Source organism: Ceratotherium simum, chromosome 5 (genome assembly GCF_057802395.1).
Source record: "Ceratotherium simum simum isolate JZ-2026a chromosome 5, ASM5780239v1, whole genome shotgun sequence".
In the NCBI taxonomy this organism is placed as follows: Eukaryota; Metazoa; Chordata; class Mammalia; order Perissodactyla; family Rhinocerotidae; genus Ceratotherium; species Ceratotherium simum.
In genome coordinates, this window is record NC_141904.1 from 37,457,117 (window position 1) to 37,473,910 (window position 16,794).

At 34.5% G+C, this 16,794-nt stretch overlaps 1 protein-coding gene across 4 annotated transcripts in view; it reads right to left on the reverse strand.

Moving 5' to 3' along the window:
• CLASP2 (cytoplasmic linker associated protein 2) overlaps positions 1-16,794 on the reverse strand; it is a 170,822-nt gene that overhangs the window by 48,518 nt on the left and 105,510 nt on the right. For all 4 annotated transcript variants that reach the window (XM_087430684.1, XM_087430682.1, XM_087430683.1 and 1 more), the window contains exons 19-22: positions 13,819-13,920; positions 7,870-8,040; positions 7,318-7,425; positions 1,556-1,662 (exon numbers count right to left, since the gene is read on the reverse strand). In XM_087430684.1, coding sequence (XP_087286810.1) covers positions 1,556-1,662; positions 7,318-7,425; positions 7,870-8,040; positions 13,819-13,920 — 488 coding nt within the window. The remainder of the gene's footprint in view (positions 1-1,555; positions 1,663-7,317; positions 7,426-7,869; positions 8,041-13,818; positions 13,921-16,794) is intronic.

Sequence of the window (16,794 nt, forward strand, 5' to 3'; positions counted from 1 at the left end):
TTTCCTAAAACTTGATAGTTATAACTTGAATATTTATTCTATACAAATAATGGAAGCAGACAGAATCAAATTATTGGGATTCAGCTTTTAGCCCTGGTAGTTAAATATTCCTCATATAATTCAAACACAATACTATAAGTAATAGTTCAAGAATAACTCATTCAATTCATAAAATTTATGTGAGCAGAATTTAACTGGTAAATCATCCATTTAAAAAGAAACCAGAAAACATAATTTGGGAAATACATGGATGAGGAGTAGTAAATTTAAAACATCTGACTGATTTAATATCATCAGAACAAGATATGAACAATATATCCCATGCCCAAGAGAACAAAGTTCCTACTTAGTTATATTAATTTATTAAAAAAATAATCAAATGACTGAGGTAAAAGGAAAAATTCAGCACATACAGATTGTTAGAGCAGAACTACACATTGATTTCATTTTTTATATTATAGCTACGACAACAAATATTTTTTAAAACTTGTTTTTCAAATCTATGTGGCAAAAATTGTATTATATCAAGACTGGTTAAGATATGATCTACAGTTTTAAAAGGCATAATATATTTTTTTATTTCAAAACAAAGATGAGTCCTTTTATAAGTCCTGGGTAAGAAACAGAGTAAATGCTTCTCAAACAGAGGATTAATATAATTTGAAAGAGGAAGTGTCATACTGAATTGACTTAGGAAATTGGCAAAAGCTAATTACAGTCACTGTTTCAAATGAAACTTCATAATTTTAAGTGAGAAAAACAACAGTGATATATGTACAGCACTCTTATGACAAACTATCACGGATCTGTAGATTATGTTTTTAAACCTTACTGTTTAATGTGTCAAGCATAAAGGCCAGGAAGATATCATTTTTTTTTTTAAATAATTTTATTTATTTATTTTTCCCCCAAAGCCCCAGTAGATAGCTGTATGACATAGTTGCACATCCTTCTAGTTGCTGTATGTGGGACGTGGCCTCAGCATGGCCGGACAAGCGGTGCGTCGGTGCTTGCTGGGGATCCGAACCCAGGCCGCCAGCAGCGGAGCACAAGCACTTAACCGCTAAGCCACGGGGCCGGCCCAAGATATCTTAACTATAATTTGTCTTGAAGTTGTACTTTCTCTCAGCTCAGAAAATCAAAAAAGTAAAGATTAAACAAAATCCTACCCCAAACTAAAACAATCCCTGAATACTAAAGGTTAAGCTAGCCTTGAAACTATATGCTTGCAGTGTACATATTTATATACTAATCTATCTACCCTTATTCTCTGTGTACTACAGTGCATAAAACACATCACCATATCAAAGATATCAATATTTATATTCCTGACATCCCACCAATTACTATTGGTTCTGGCTTAAAATTCTGACCAATTAATAAAGATCGAGAATTAATTATACTGCTCTGCTTTTTACATGGCCCACATCTGATCTTCCTAGATTTAATCCACAAGAATTTTCCCATCTCCTTTTCCATACTGGTGAACTGGCTTACTCACACATTAGTTTCATAACTGGAACATCTATAATGATAAGGAAATGGATAAGAGTACCAAGGCATCTGCTACCGCCTCCTCCACATCGGAACCTGTGTTCAGGACTCGCATGGCACTGACAGAAGATGATAGTCGGCTCGACTGGCTGATGCCATACCCTGGACCTAATTCATCAGAAGAAGGAAAACAGCTTTGAGAGAGTCTCAAATGTTAACAGCGTCAGGTAGGAAACTTTAAGATCCTTAAGGGGAGAAAAAAAAACCAATGGGGCAAAGCATTTTAAAAGCAATATTGTATTTACTGGGTTTTAGTTTTTGGTCAAATGAAATAGTAAAGGCAATTAAAATTACTGACAATGTGTGGAAAATAAATTTAAAGAATAGTAGCTACAATACGTTTATGATCAGAAGACAGAAGAAATCATGGCTGGCCAACTAAGGGCTTGCAAGTCTATAGCCCTGTAATTAATCCAGCTCTATCAGTCAGGCAAATCTCATCCATATGGGTGAGCCCAGAACAAAGATCAATCCTCAAACCAGTAATGATTAGGGAGCTCGATGAAGCCACACTAGGAATTTGCAAAGGAAAACTCTCCAATTATTTTCTTTCCTCCTTCAAGATAGGCTGATTTCATTCTATAACTAAGACATAGTTGATATTTGTTAAGCACCTACTATGCGCCAGACATTCTGAGGTATGTAAAGACAAACCAGAGATGAATTCTCCCCCATCAACTACTTTCTACACCATCATCTACAATTAAAACACTTCATCCACCATTTTGGTTTTTTTTTTTTTAAACATACGTACAAAGATGAAGTACATAACTGAGAACATAAAACAATTCTATTTTTAGAAATAACATAACTTAGGTTATACAAAAGAAAAATGTCCATCTACCATGAGAAAAAGGCTCAAACAAGGTTGCTAGAGGAGAAAAAGTTACTTGGGGGAAAATAAAAAAAACACAAATGATTTATTCTCCAGAAATTAAACTTAAATAAAAACAAATCGATTTTAAAACATAAATATTATTCAATGGAAACTGAAAAGGACAAAAATTTGAGATGAATGCACAGATGATAGTGAAAATGTACTCATCCTTCACCTGAGGCCCCATATACATCGGGGGCGTAGAGGGCACCAGTAGATCTGGAATGGTGTCTGGAGGCTGGAATAACAGGACCATACAAACCTCATCTATTACCACAGAAACACGGAATAGTGGCAGCACTAGTCAGGCAAGGAGAGTTAGTTAACACTGGTATCACTGTTAATTGTTAGGGATCAGAATATTGCCAAATAGGGCAACTGAACATGAGCACTGCAATATTATCCTTGACACACAACAGATCTTACACCTAAGAGGACAGACATAAGCCCACAGGAGACAAAAAAGCAAGTACTCAAATGGAAGGAAATGTCAAAAGTACAAGCATGGAACAAAAAAATGAACACTGTAGTTTAAAAAAAAAACCACTATGGTAACTAGTAACCAATAATAATCCTATCGTCTATAATCCTGAACCCAGTGAGGCAGTTATAACTATTCCATTTTAGAGATGGGTAAACTAAAGCATAGAGAGAAATTAATTAATTTGATCAAAGCCACATACCAGTAAGTGATACACCTCAGTATCTGTATTCTTTCAAGGCCTTTGCTCTTAAACAGTACACATACCATCTTCACATTGTTCAAAAGATAACATACCTCATTTATGTTAACATAAACATTTTCCATAATGGTTCACAGAATATAAGTTCTGCATTCAGTAGATTATTTAAAATCAAGGCACATTTGAACATCAGAAAAATGAATGTTAATAATTTAATCAAAAAAACCTGGAAATGTGTAACATATTTCCCTATATTTATGCAATATCTCTCTAAATTTAAATTCAGCATATTTTATTTTTTTTTAAAGATTTATTTATTTATTTTTCCCCCAAAGCCCCAGTAGATAGTTGTATGTCACAGCTGCACATCCTTCTAATTGCTATATGTGGGACGCGGCCTCAGCATGGCCGGAGAAGCAGTGCGTTGGTGCGTGCCCGGGATCCGAACCCGGGCCGCCAGCAGCGGGGTGCACGCACTTAACCGCTAAGCCACAGGGCCGGCCCTAAATTCAGCATATTTTAAATTTTAGAGCGTAAAATCCTGATTTTCATAACACCATAAAATCAATCTTTTTCTTACATACAGAAACAAATAAGCCAGGTAAAATTCATTTTAATATTTAATTAAATATATTATTCTTGTTTTAAAAGTTACTCTTCTTCAGATATATTAATTAGAGTAGTTAAAATACTTTTATTACATGAATCACTCTTTCCTTTGCCATATGACCTTAAATCAATGAGAAAATCTTCAAAATGATTGAGATAAAGGATTAAACAGAGAGAATGCTGCACAAAATCTTCGATCAGACCCTAAAAGGTGAATTGTATCATTAGTAAAACATACTAATATACAGTTACTTTTAATTGTACCCAACAGACATAATTTCTAAAATGGTGAGAAAGAGTTGAATCAATATGGAAATGCCTAATGGACGAAAATCTCTGAAAAACTTTATGTAAGCAGTAGTTATCTGCTGAAAAGAACACGTAAGAGGCACCACTTATGTGCTTGTAATAACATAAGCCTTTTTTTTTTTTCTGTGAGGAAGATTAGCCCTGAACTAACAACTATTGCCAATCCTCCTCTTTTTGCTGAAGAAGATTGGCCCTGGGCTAACATCCGTGCCCATCTTCCTCTACTTTATATGTGGGACGCCTGCCACAGCATGGCCTGACAAGCAGTGCGCAGGTCCACGCCGGGGATCCAAACCTGCAAACCCCGGCTGCCGAAGCAGAGCACGTGAACTTAACCACTATGCCACCAGGCCGGCCCCGATAAGCCTTTTTTTGAATCTTGGTTCCAGAAATAAATGGAAACTAAGGGTGCATGTTCCACAGAAGTTCAGCTTTGCTCAGCTCTGATTTATTTCTGATGCTTTAGCGCCCTCACACTGGCCCTGGCTATAACTGAATGGATGGCAAGCTATGCGATTTATCTGCTAAATGGCAATATTCAAGTCAGAGGTGAGAAAAGGATTCACCAAACAAACAAAAGGACATGAGAATGTAGGCAAATACAGCAGAAAATGGGAATGGGGAGGATGACCTGATCTCTGGGAATGCTATTCTTCCTCCCTGTGTAACAAACAGGGCCAATCTGCTACTTTTACTACAGGGTATCCATATGTAAATAAAAGGGCTATAAAAATCAATTCTTCTAAAATTATATGACTAAAAGGTTTAATAATCTTTAACCCAAATAGGATATTTCATTAGAATCAGGAAAACTGCTTTCTGTAATAATAAAATTTAGGTGATTTAAATCGTCAAATGGAGGTTTTGAGACGAATCTAGAAAATTAATGGCTAGACAACATAACCTCTAAAAAGAGACATACTAACAATGTTTATTTCTTAAGTAATTAATGGTTGGTTATAAATTTCCTCTAATCTCTGACTATTGTACAGGTTTAAAAGGTACAGAAACACATTTTGGTTTCTTCTCAATATCTCACATTTCTAATAATTCCTCAGTATTAGCATTATACAAATGCAAGTATAATACCATTAAAAAATCTAAGACCCTTGTCACTAAAGTATAATGAAACTATTTCTAGGTAAGCAATTAGAGCTTCAGGGGAAAGAGGAGGAAGACTAGCAGTGGCAGTAGTGGTGGCAGTGACAATGACCATGATAATTAAGTGCTCACTGTATACCAAGCACTGCCCTGAGGGATTTTTTCATGAGGTCTTTCATTTATAGTGTCTTCAAAACAATCATAGGAAGTACATGCTATTATTATCCTAGTTTTACAGATGAGGAAACCCAGGTACAGAAAAGTTACAGAGCTGGGGTAGGCCATCTGACCCTAGAACACGTGCTCTTAAACTACCACACACCCACTCCACTTCTTTCAGTTCTTCAAGGTGGCATGCTTATTTTATATAAATGTAGGGCTTATTTCATTTTTTAAACATATATATATATATAAGGATGTACCAGGTACATATGTGTATCTATATGTATGTGTGTGGTGTGTGCATGTGCATACACACATACAGAGACACTCTATAGACTAAGACTATCGTATATGAACTAAAAAAATCTCTGGCAAAGTACAGAAAGGGAAACTCTTTGGCACCTGGGACTGGAACATCAACAACAAGGGTTGGGCCGGCCCCGTGGCTTAGCGGTTAAGTGCACACGCTCCGCTATTGGCGGCCCGGGTTCGGGTCCTGGGCGTGCACCAACGCACCGCTTCTCCCGCCATGCTGAGGCTGCGTCCCACATACAGCAACTAGAAGGATGTACAACTATGACATACAACTATCTAGTGGGGTTTTGGGGAGGGGGGGGGAAGGAGGAGGATTGGCAATAGATGTTAGCTCAGAGCCAGTGTTCCTCAGCAAAAAGAGGAGGATTAGCATGGATGTTAGCTCAGGGCTGATCTTCCTCAAAATAAATAAATAAATAAATAAAATTAACAACAAGGGTTGAGGATATCCCTGTCTGTGTCCCTGGCTCAATGAGATTTTCTAGGCCAGTACAGGACAGCCTAGTGATATATTTGACCCAAATGGCCCAGAGAACAAGAAATTAATCTCTAGAAATTCCACACTAACATGTCTATCAAAGAAAATAATTCTAATAGGTGATGAGTAGAACTATGTTCTCCTTAAGTGTCACAAAGTCTGAAGAGCAATTCTCTAAGTAATAAAGTAATCTACATTTTACGGAATTAAAAGAAAAAGTCTGACATTGCTATAGGTATGCGCATATAAACAAAGTACTAGTTAAAATAATGAAGGACCATGCAAAAATTCTGAAGATTTTCTTTTTTTTTTTTTTTTTTTATAATTTTATTTATTTATTTTTACCCCAAAGCCCCAGTAGATAGTTGTATGTCATAGTTGCACATCCTTCTAGTTGCTGTATGTGGGACACGGCCTCAGCATGGCTGGAGAAGCAGTGCGTCTGTGCGCACCTGGGATCCGAACCTGGGCCGCCAGCAGCAGAGCGCGCGCACTTAACTGCTAAGCCACGGGGCCGGCCCTGAAGATTTTCAATGTAAAAAATTCTGCATTTCCAATTATTCTAAAATACTAAAGGTTTAGAAAAAAAAAAAATCATCTAATATTTTATAACTAAGGTAAATATACTATTATAATCAAGTTCATAATACAGTCTCTATAATCAGGGACAGAAGTTTTACAGCAGTGATATAACATAAGTTAATATATGGGAAACGATAAACTATAAAATACTATAAAAATATTAATCTCTCTCATCTTAATAAGTAGTTCATATATTATTTTGCAGCACTCTTTCTAGTAACCTAAGTTAAATATCTAAGTTGAAATGTCAATATTTCTGTTGAAAGGACAAAAGTATTTATTTTACCAAACTAAATAGTCCATATTTCACTTGAGAGTAAATATTTAAACATTATCTTTAAATTGTATAGGTTTATTTGTTTAAAAAATCTTGAATTTAATATTTTGGAGTTTAAATCTGTGTGATACTTACTTGATTATGAAAGCAATTTGTTTATACAATGTCTGACTTGCTTATTTAAGACAAGTAAATGTCAAAGGAATTTCCCAAACATATAATTTCCTTCTGACTCTTTCCTCAAAAAGACAGAAAAGAGAGCGGCAAAGACACAGTCAACGAAGAAAGCTAAATCCAGGGTATCTGAAGTTATCAGACGGTAATAACACAAGGGGAAAGCAATGCATCTCACACCTGCCCAAATACTTACCGAGGGGCTGAAAAGAGCGAACAGGACTTGTATCCCTGCTGCTCTCCCGACTGGCTTCCCGGCTGCACCCTTGACTCACACTTGGTCGAGGAATACGACTACTTCGGGCTGGTACGCAGAAACGGCAGCACAGTAAGGGAGAAAACAGAAGGTAGAATTTGCATTTTTGACATTTTGGTTTTATTTTTTTTCTTAAAAACTGATCAATAACTTAAGTTTTTCTAAGGTTAAGAAGAAATTATTCTTGCCAAAGCATTACCAGGAGTACAGTTAAATTTCTTGGCTACAGTTCCCTAGTTTGTTTGAGATTAGAAGGGTAAAATAGTATTTTACTAAAATAAAAAGGCTGCAAATAAAAAGATTTAAAATGTAAATGAATTACACTTTCAGGATATAAGATATCTAATTCAATTTATAACGTATGTTTCAATTCTCTTGAATTTTAAGTTGTTTCTCTCTAACTTATAAGTGCCTAACTGAAGTCTTCAATGCTACCAAAGCCTGAAATACAAAAGAAAGAAAAGGTCTCAAGTCTCAAAGAGAAAATCTTACCCACTGAGAGTCTAGATGGACTAGCCTCTCTGCTACAGCCCTGGCTCCGTGGTATCTTGCTTCTCTTCTGTGCTGAGGCTGAATTGACTAGGACTCTTTGAACACCAGAGGTCACGGTGGAGAGGGCTGTCGTGGTCAGAACTCTTCCTGGAGACCCAGACCGGCTGCCAGCTGAACGCCAAACACATATACAAATGTTAAGATATGAACTCCAAGAGAATTGTTGAAAGGATAAAAATTCAAGAAACACATCTGAGAAAACTGTGATAGTATGGCAAGTTCTAAGTTCAAAGGAAATGGACTGAGGAAGACATATATAATTGTAACCTGGAAAAAAAAAAGGTATACTATATATACTAGGACTGAATGGTAAATCACACAAAATATATTTTGAGTTTTTGCGGGTATAAAATGCTATGTTCAATAAGGACAACACTATTATGATTTACAGAATATAAATAGTATAAAAGATTTCCAAAGATATAACTTATCTGATAATACATTTCATATGGCTAAAGCTATATATTAAAAAGGAAAAAAAATAATAATTCTATTACTGCTATTATTTTTGTCAAGAATATAATAATGAAAATGTGCTTCACGTTAAACAGTTTGCCTACGGAAATGCCTCTGAATGGGTATAACAGAGTTCTCTACCTTGCTACTATGTATATTTTAAAATTTTTACAAAATCAAATTTTAAATGTTTACAAAATTGGGCCAGCTGAAAAAGAAATTTGCTTTTTGCTATTTGCCTTCAAACAGGATCAAAAAGGGATCTTGGGTGGCCACAGTCTGAGATTTAGAAATAGAAGTACTGAGGGTAGAACAGGACTAACGGGCAAATGTCAAAGAAGTCACACCCTTTCCAAACTAGTGATTTTCACTCTTGCACCGCAGAGGATACACAGTCAGGGAGATGAGAGAGAGAGGGAGCTGGACAAAATCTCAGAGATTGGGGCAAAGGTCAAAAAAAAGCTAAGAAACATGGTTTTAAAATAGATTCCATGGGTTAACTTTTAAGGTGATGAGCTCCTTGTGGATGAAAACATTTTATGTCTGCGTTGAATGGGCAAATGAACTAGATAACTCCAAGATACAATCTAACTCTAGATTCTGAGTGATAGCGTTACAGAAAAGTTAAACTTATACTTAAATAAATCTTCATGAAAGCAACTTTTCCCCCTAGTTGGGCACTTCTCTTAACCAAGAGGGCAGTCACTGCTCACCTTGTATAATCTTACCCAGTTATGCTTTATTTCCACAGAGCAAAGATTAAAGATTCAAATGCCAATGGGGACAGGAAGGGGATGTCAATGACAGAGCAGCACTGAGTGTATGTAAGGAAGGGAGTGGTGACGTTTTAGTTCCAGCCACCTCTGTCTTGAGGTAATAAAGGCCAGGTTTTGGGATTTTTAAAAAATGAAAGCTTTGAAATTTCCTGATTTTTATCATGTTGTGTAGACCAAATAATACATGAATGGAGGCAGGCTTGATGTTGTCCATGGGCTGCTGAGCTGTGATCCTTGCTATAGTTTTCTTGGCATGGTCTTACTGAATACAATTTAAACTCACGCTTAATTCCTAAACTTGACCAGCACACAAAATGAAAGTTATCTTCCATTGGCGATAGCAATACTGTAAAACACAGCAGTGTTTCCAATGAAATTAACAATTTACTATTTGTGTGGAAGGAATTCTAAATTATTGTAGGGAAGTTAAGCAAGTCTACTTTAAAATGATGGCTCATTTGAATTGTTTCATGATGTTTTAGGCGAAGAATCTTTAAATCAGGTTTCTTTCAGTTATAACCTTAAGGATACTCATAAGGCACCTATTTTCTTCATGCAGCGTCTAAACTAAACATACACACCAAAATATCCAAACACCCAACATGCCACAAACTCACAATGCAAGATAAGCCAATGGAGTATTTTATGGGAACACTTGCAACAATATAAAAAGTATAAATAATGAACTGAACACATATAATATGGTATTCTGTTAAAACTAATATAAATTTAGGAGGTGGACATATTGATAGGAGACTGGAGAATTCCTCGAAATGTGGGTCTATTCAGCAGAGAGGAAACATGCAGTATAGAAGCAGAGTAACCACTTCACCTATTCTAGATTTATTGAATTTATCAAAATTATGCAAGCTCACTCTCTATATATTTAAATTCATGTCCTCTCCTAGAAAATAAAATTGGCAGCAGTCATTTTGCTTTAATCATTACCCTCTGTTCTCTAATGCCTCCCGATCCCCACCAACCGTGTGATAATTCCAGTGCCTATGACTCATTTTGGAAAGATTTATACTTTAGAAGAAAATATCTAGGCTCTTTCTCCAGCAAAGAACTACCAAGGCTAATTATTTCTTCTAAGAAAACCAGAGAGTTGATGAAAAAGGGCATGATGTACCTAGGGAATAGCATGCTACTAGAAAATATTCTAATTTGCAAAACTTGAAATTGGATACCTAATTTCTCTTGCGCTGCCTAGTTTCAAGCTACTGTTTTATAGTTCTTATGAGATATTTGCAAGGCCTTAAGTCCCTAAGTAATATTATTAAAGCTCCTCTGCTTTTGAATGTTTACACCAGTGGAATCAACATGGATAATTTTAAAAATTCAGGGTTTTGGTAATAAAATAGACAGGCCAAAGAAAAATCATAATTGGCAATTTTTGCCCCCCTATGGCTATAAAATGATGGAATATTATATGTTAAGAATTTCTGCTGAATAGAACCCGTTCTTGATAATGAAAATAGGTGATCAAACAACAGATGCACACATAAAGTCTATAGATTCTTACCACCAATGGTATTAGCAGATTGTGATCCTGAACAAGTGTAAAGGCAGAATTAGGGTAAGGGTTATAATCCATGAAGAGGGAAGGAGCAGATTTAAAATGGATGGCAGATGGAAATAAGAAAGCTTTAGTCAGTTCTTAGAAAATAAAAAACTCTAAAGCAAAAAAAGCAAACTTTAAAAAAAAAATCCCAAAAACATAGATGTCTGTAACAAAAGCAGTACATTTAGTAGTTTAGACAGCTGATAAACTGAAACCAGACACTCATGTACAAAGCAGATGAAATGAAATTGCAAAAGTAAGTGTAAACTCTTCAGCTTTTCTTCTACTGATAGCCTAAAATCTGAATAATTAAATGTTTAAGTTTTTATTATTTAAACATTTAATTTAAAACTACAGGTAAAGAAGAACTACAACATCTTATAGCTGAAGAAAAATTACATGAAAAAGCTACAAATTTTATCTTGCTTAAGATGCACAGGAGAAAAAACAAACGGCAGGTGGGTAGGGTGAGGAGACAAAGTTTCTGACAGGCTGTACAATCATTTGTACACAACCAGTCACTACCAACAACAAAAAAAGACACAATCCTTAAATAAATATAAACCTGGAAGTCTCTCCATTGGGTATGCTTTTATTTATTTTGGTTAGCCATCAGAACAACCTGCTTTGATCCAAGAGATTTTTTTTTTTTTTTTGCTAAATAGTGATATAAAAATATGGAAAGAACACGCAATCCCTAACGACTTACTTGACAACAAAGTGAAGATGGAGATCACGGGAATATTTCTGTGCAAATATGTTGTAAAGAAACTTGCATCAAATTATATGGGGCCACAATATCTCTTTTCAAAAGAATTTAGAATGGAACATACAGTCATTTAAATAAATTAGCAAGCAGACAGACAAACAAAAACCTCTCCAAGATGATTTAAAACCTAAGTGATTTTGTAGTGGTTAAAGTCTTCTGATCTTAAAATCCTACTAGGTCTAAAAAGCCTATCCCTATGTTCTCACACTTTACAAGAGGATTTGAAGTACTGTGGATTGGGTTTCAAAGTGAAAAACTAAATGTAAAAAAAATTATTCTATATTCCACTGAAGTGATCAGTAGTTAAAAGATATCTAAAAGGGAGGTCCTTAAGTAATATATTCATACAGAAAGCACTTTGAATCTTTGCCCTGAGCTCAGTCTTAGTATTACCTTAGAGAAGAACTAAGTGAAATATCTCACATAAAATTGTTTTATCCTTAAGATAACAGATATGGACAGTTTCTGTTTGCTATCTTTATTTTTCTTTATGCTTTAAGTTTCCTAACTTCACCATTAATTATTTCTTTGTTTCCTGAAGGCCATAAGAACAACAAAGTACAGAAGTACAAAACAGGATTATAAAATTCAGTTGATATTAGGCTAAGAATAATAGAAGGACAATTTTATCAGCTAAAATATATAATGCTTACACTGGGCCCAGGAACTGTCTTAAGTGTTTTAAATATACTACATCATTTAATCCTCGAAACAATCCTATGAGATTATCCTCTTTATTTTACAGATGAGTATAGAGAAATACAGCAACTTTAAATAACCTGGAAGAGCCACGATTCAAATCTAGGCAGTATGGCTCTAGAGCCTGTGATCTAAATCAATACTTCTCAAACTTCATTATAACATAAATCACTTAGTGATCTTGTGAGAGACTGAATTCAGTAGATCTGTGGTGGCATGAGACTGTTCATTTCTAACTAGCTCCCAGATGATGCTGATGCTGGTCTGTGCACCACATTTGGAGCAGCAGGGCTCTAAACGACCATGCTGCACTGCTAAAGATTAAATTACTTTAAAAATTACTCTAAAAATACACAAGATCAGGGAAGATTGTGATATCTATTCTTAATCTGGTTAAGAGAAGAGCCCTTACCCAGAGGGCATTTGCCATTTTTCCTATTTGTAAATAATCCTCAACTTGCAAACCAATTTTACTAAGCATTTCTGCTTATTTTTAGGACTCTTGTTGAGTGCTCTCATCACTACTCTGCCTGGACTTTTTGACTTTGGAAAGAGGAGAAGAGGAGAATCTGCTAGGCAGGACTTGTATAGTCACCACCCTGGCTCCCTCTAAGCCCAGCTCTTTCCCCTGAGTCCAAGATTCAGGAATCAAGTTAAAAAACAGACAAATAGGGAATCTATATCCCAATAAATCATCTAAACAACAGTGGAAAATAGTTAAATCTATGTCTTTCCAAAATAGCCAAGTATGTAGAATAACCCCAGCATTACTTCCCTAGAAAAAATTCCTGTTTTTAGAGATAAGTGCTAATGAAAATCTCTTGATAAAGAAGGAATGGGAACAAACTCTTTTAAATTAATAATGCCATAAATGTATGTGTTACTATTCTGGAACATGTAGGAATGGATCACTCATTTTACCTAGACCTCAAAATTGTGCTTTTTAATAACTGTGCTTATGAGGAACTCAGTTTCCAATGAAACGGCAAAAATATAAATCTTAAATTTAACAAGGAATATAGCAGCACTGGTCATTTCAATTTATGTTTCCTCACTATGAATCAGTATATACCTGCCAAAAATGCTAACCATATTGTAATAGATTGTGGGGAAAGTACAAAGATACCATATATCTGTCCTTGAATAGCATTAGTTAGATGCAAACAGATTTAATGCTAATATATGGCAATTATTTTGCCTCTAAAAAGCACAATTTTCCACATCTGCAAGTTTCTGAGTAGACTGTGAAAACCTTAATGCTAAGAGATTTGTGCTATTTAAAATATCTTCATGCAAAAGTTTGTACAGCAGATGAAAGTTTTCTTTCTAAGTGGCAGATAACGATGATGCAGCCCTAATAACACACCAAAGACAAGACAACACCCACTCAAAAAAATTCCAAAACATGCACAACAACTGACCCAAAACATTGAAAAAAAAATACCTTCATTTTTGTCAGGTGATGATGAACCTAAAGTACAGAACAAGAACTCAGTATGTGGCTTTTCTTTTTTGAAATTAGCTTTGTCTTTATCCACTGGTCAATCTCCTAATACAGTAATATACAAGAAAGACACTTATTCTAACATATTACAAATATAGGACAACTGATAGGCAATACGTACGCTGTGATTGAGACACCATTTTTGTTCGACTTCTTCCTCTAGAATCTGTCTTGGCATTTCCCATGCCAGCAAGTGGTGCTGAAAGCTTTGCTCTCACCCGGCCTAAGGAATAAATTATTTACAAAATTAAAGACATTTTTCTATAATACTTAGTAATGAGGAAAAAAAAAAATCTCACTATAATTTTCTAATTGGGTATGTTTTTCAAGCATTGTTAAATTCTGTAATAATGTAACCATCACTTACAGATTAAATTTCTCTTAAAATTTTTAAAATATATACTGCTTTTTATGTGTTGCACCATAAGCTAACTTTCCTTCAAGGGTAAGAATAACGTCAAACTAAAAGATTTCCATTCTTACCTTTGATATTATTAGTCCAGTAAAGTAGAGTTACAATTAGGATAATTACCATAGGCATGTCACTTGTTTCTTAATTGGCAGCTCCAATTCTAAAATTTCAGTTTCCATGAAATTTAGTTTATTCTCAAATCTAGCCTATAGTTTTAAATATAAGCTTAACCTTAGAAACAACAGCCCAAATAATCCTTTTGACTGTAAAAGTACTTCTAGAGGGCTCTGCAAGAAGAGATAATACTAGGTAAAATATTTAATCTTTTTATTCTATGCTAAACACCAGATTACTACAGATGTATATGGACATTTTTACTATTCTCTTCCCCCAACCAACCAATTACATTTATAAAATGACTTGAGGAAATACCTTATTCTTCTCCTCTACCACTGCCTCATCACCCTCCACAAAACCAAGCCACAAACATCTATTTCTAGAGCTCTAGAACCAGAGGAGATAATGCTAATCAAAGTGCTTAAGTAAACTGTCAATAGTAAAAACAAAAATATATTACTAGCAGCTACTTTGGTGTTCTCAAGCAATAGTCTCAACCACTATCAAATCAGAACCAATACCGAACATAATCATAAAAAAGAGCTCAGAATCCTTTTTAGTTAAAAGGTACAATTCATAGGGCAATCACAATATACTGGCTAGCCTGGTACAGTTATATTAATTAGGAAAAAATACACTGAAGACTAAGGAGAAACTATAAAATTAAAAAAGGAGCGAGGGAAGACAAGAGAGTGATTAAAAACTAGGAATAAAACAGAAGCAAAACCAGAAGTACAGCTGGTAGAGTCCTAGCATTCTATCAACTTCTTTAAGGCCTCTAATAAGCCCATAGTTCAGGCCTTTCACCCTTTTACAGTCTGTTTAGAGTAGGACACAATGTTCTCCCGATTAAGAAGTACAACAGAAAGACAAAATTATTATTTTTGAAATGGAGAATTTATCCGATATAACAAAGAAATTAGGATAAGTTAAGTACTTTAATACTACTATTCTAAATTATAATGCCACAGTGCCAGAAACCATTTTTATAGAGTACTCCAATTTAAAACTTAAAATGTGAAAATATTTCAAATATATCAGAGTAAATATAAGACCAAAAATAATGTTAAATCTAGTTAGTTTTGTATCACAAGAAAATGTCATCCATGTAAAACTTAGAAGAAAAAAAATGTGCTTCAAATCAGAGGTTTAATAAGACAGCCTTTGGGCAGGATAAATTTAAAAATTGAATTTTTTCCCTTTCCACAAATTCAAAAGCAATAAATAATTATTTTTTAAAGTAAACTGGCTCAGTAAAATCAAGTGTTACATCTAGCAAGTTTTTTGTAATCCCAAATTCAAATTATATATGCAATTCCCCAGTAACTGATTCAAAGTCAAAGATACATTTAAAAGTTGACTAAATAAATGCATTTAAATGCTGATGATACTTAAACTCCAATGATAAAGCAATGGCACATGCTCCCCCAAAGTATAAATGAATTGGCATAAATTAGAAAACAAAAACAGAAAAACAAAAGAAAGGCATTAATGTCACTACTGGAAAAAAATGAAACTATGTACTAACTTTATACTAAATATTATTAAACATGTTAAGCAATTATGTTTTCCCAGCATGAGATGATCTAAGACACAAAGCAAAACTCCAGGACGAAGAATTAAAAAAAAAAAAAAAAAAAAAAAAAGAATCCACACGTATAACTAACACAACCAAACATAAAATGTAGAAGCTACCACAGCTGGCAAATTATATAGATTTGCAAAGAAATTAGCCTATTTTAGTTTTTAATATTTATTTCCTACTAATGAAAATATTAATGTAGGAGGTATTTGTGTTACTAACAAAATGTATAATTCTTACCATCTTCTGATGCTGTTCCTAAATAAGGGAAATAAAACAATAACATTTCAACAAATTCTGCCAATGCTGATGTTAAGACCTACTTCACGCCTCCCACCCAAGACTAAAATGAAAAGGTGAAAACAAAAAATATCTTCTAGTCTGATAGCCTTAAATTAACTTTAAAAGGTTCATTTTGAAACAAAAAACAAAATTTGAAGTAAAGTAATGACTCACAACACAAAAAAAGACAACTGGAAATGGCAATTCTGTAACAAACACTTTTATCTGCTATATTTCATACTTAAAATTTGAAGTGGTGAGGAAAATTAGAGAAATGCATCACTAAAGAAAGATGCAACTCTTTCATTACTTTCTTCGAAATGAAGATTTTTATAGATCTTTCCAGAGTAAGAACACTCTCTGTGAATTTTCAAAAGGTAGTCCATAAAAGAACTAAAAAAGCTAATTGACACAGGAACCAAATCCATGACCTAGGCCTCATTTACCCAGTATTTTCATCAGAACATTACAAAGACCTATCAGTCCATCAGCAATTTACTCAATACCTATATGCACTCCCTAAGATATCAATGAAAACTAGAAAAATGACAAATATCATAACTCACTACTACTAAAGAACAATAATAGATATGTCTTTGCGTGTGTATATAGTTTTTTTTAAACATAGGATTGAACACCAGTGACAGCAGTAGGATTGAACACCAGTGACAGCAGTAAGTCACATAACACAGGCGATTCCTCAA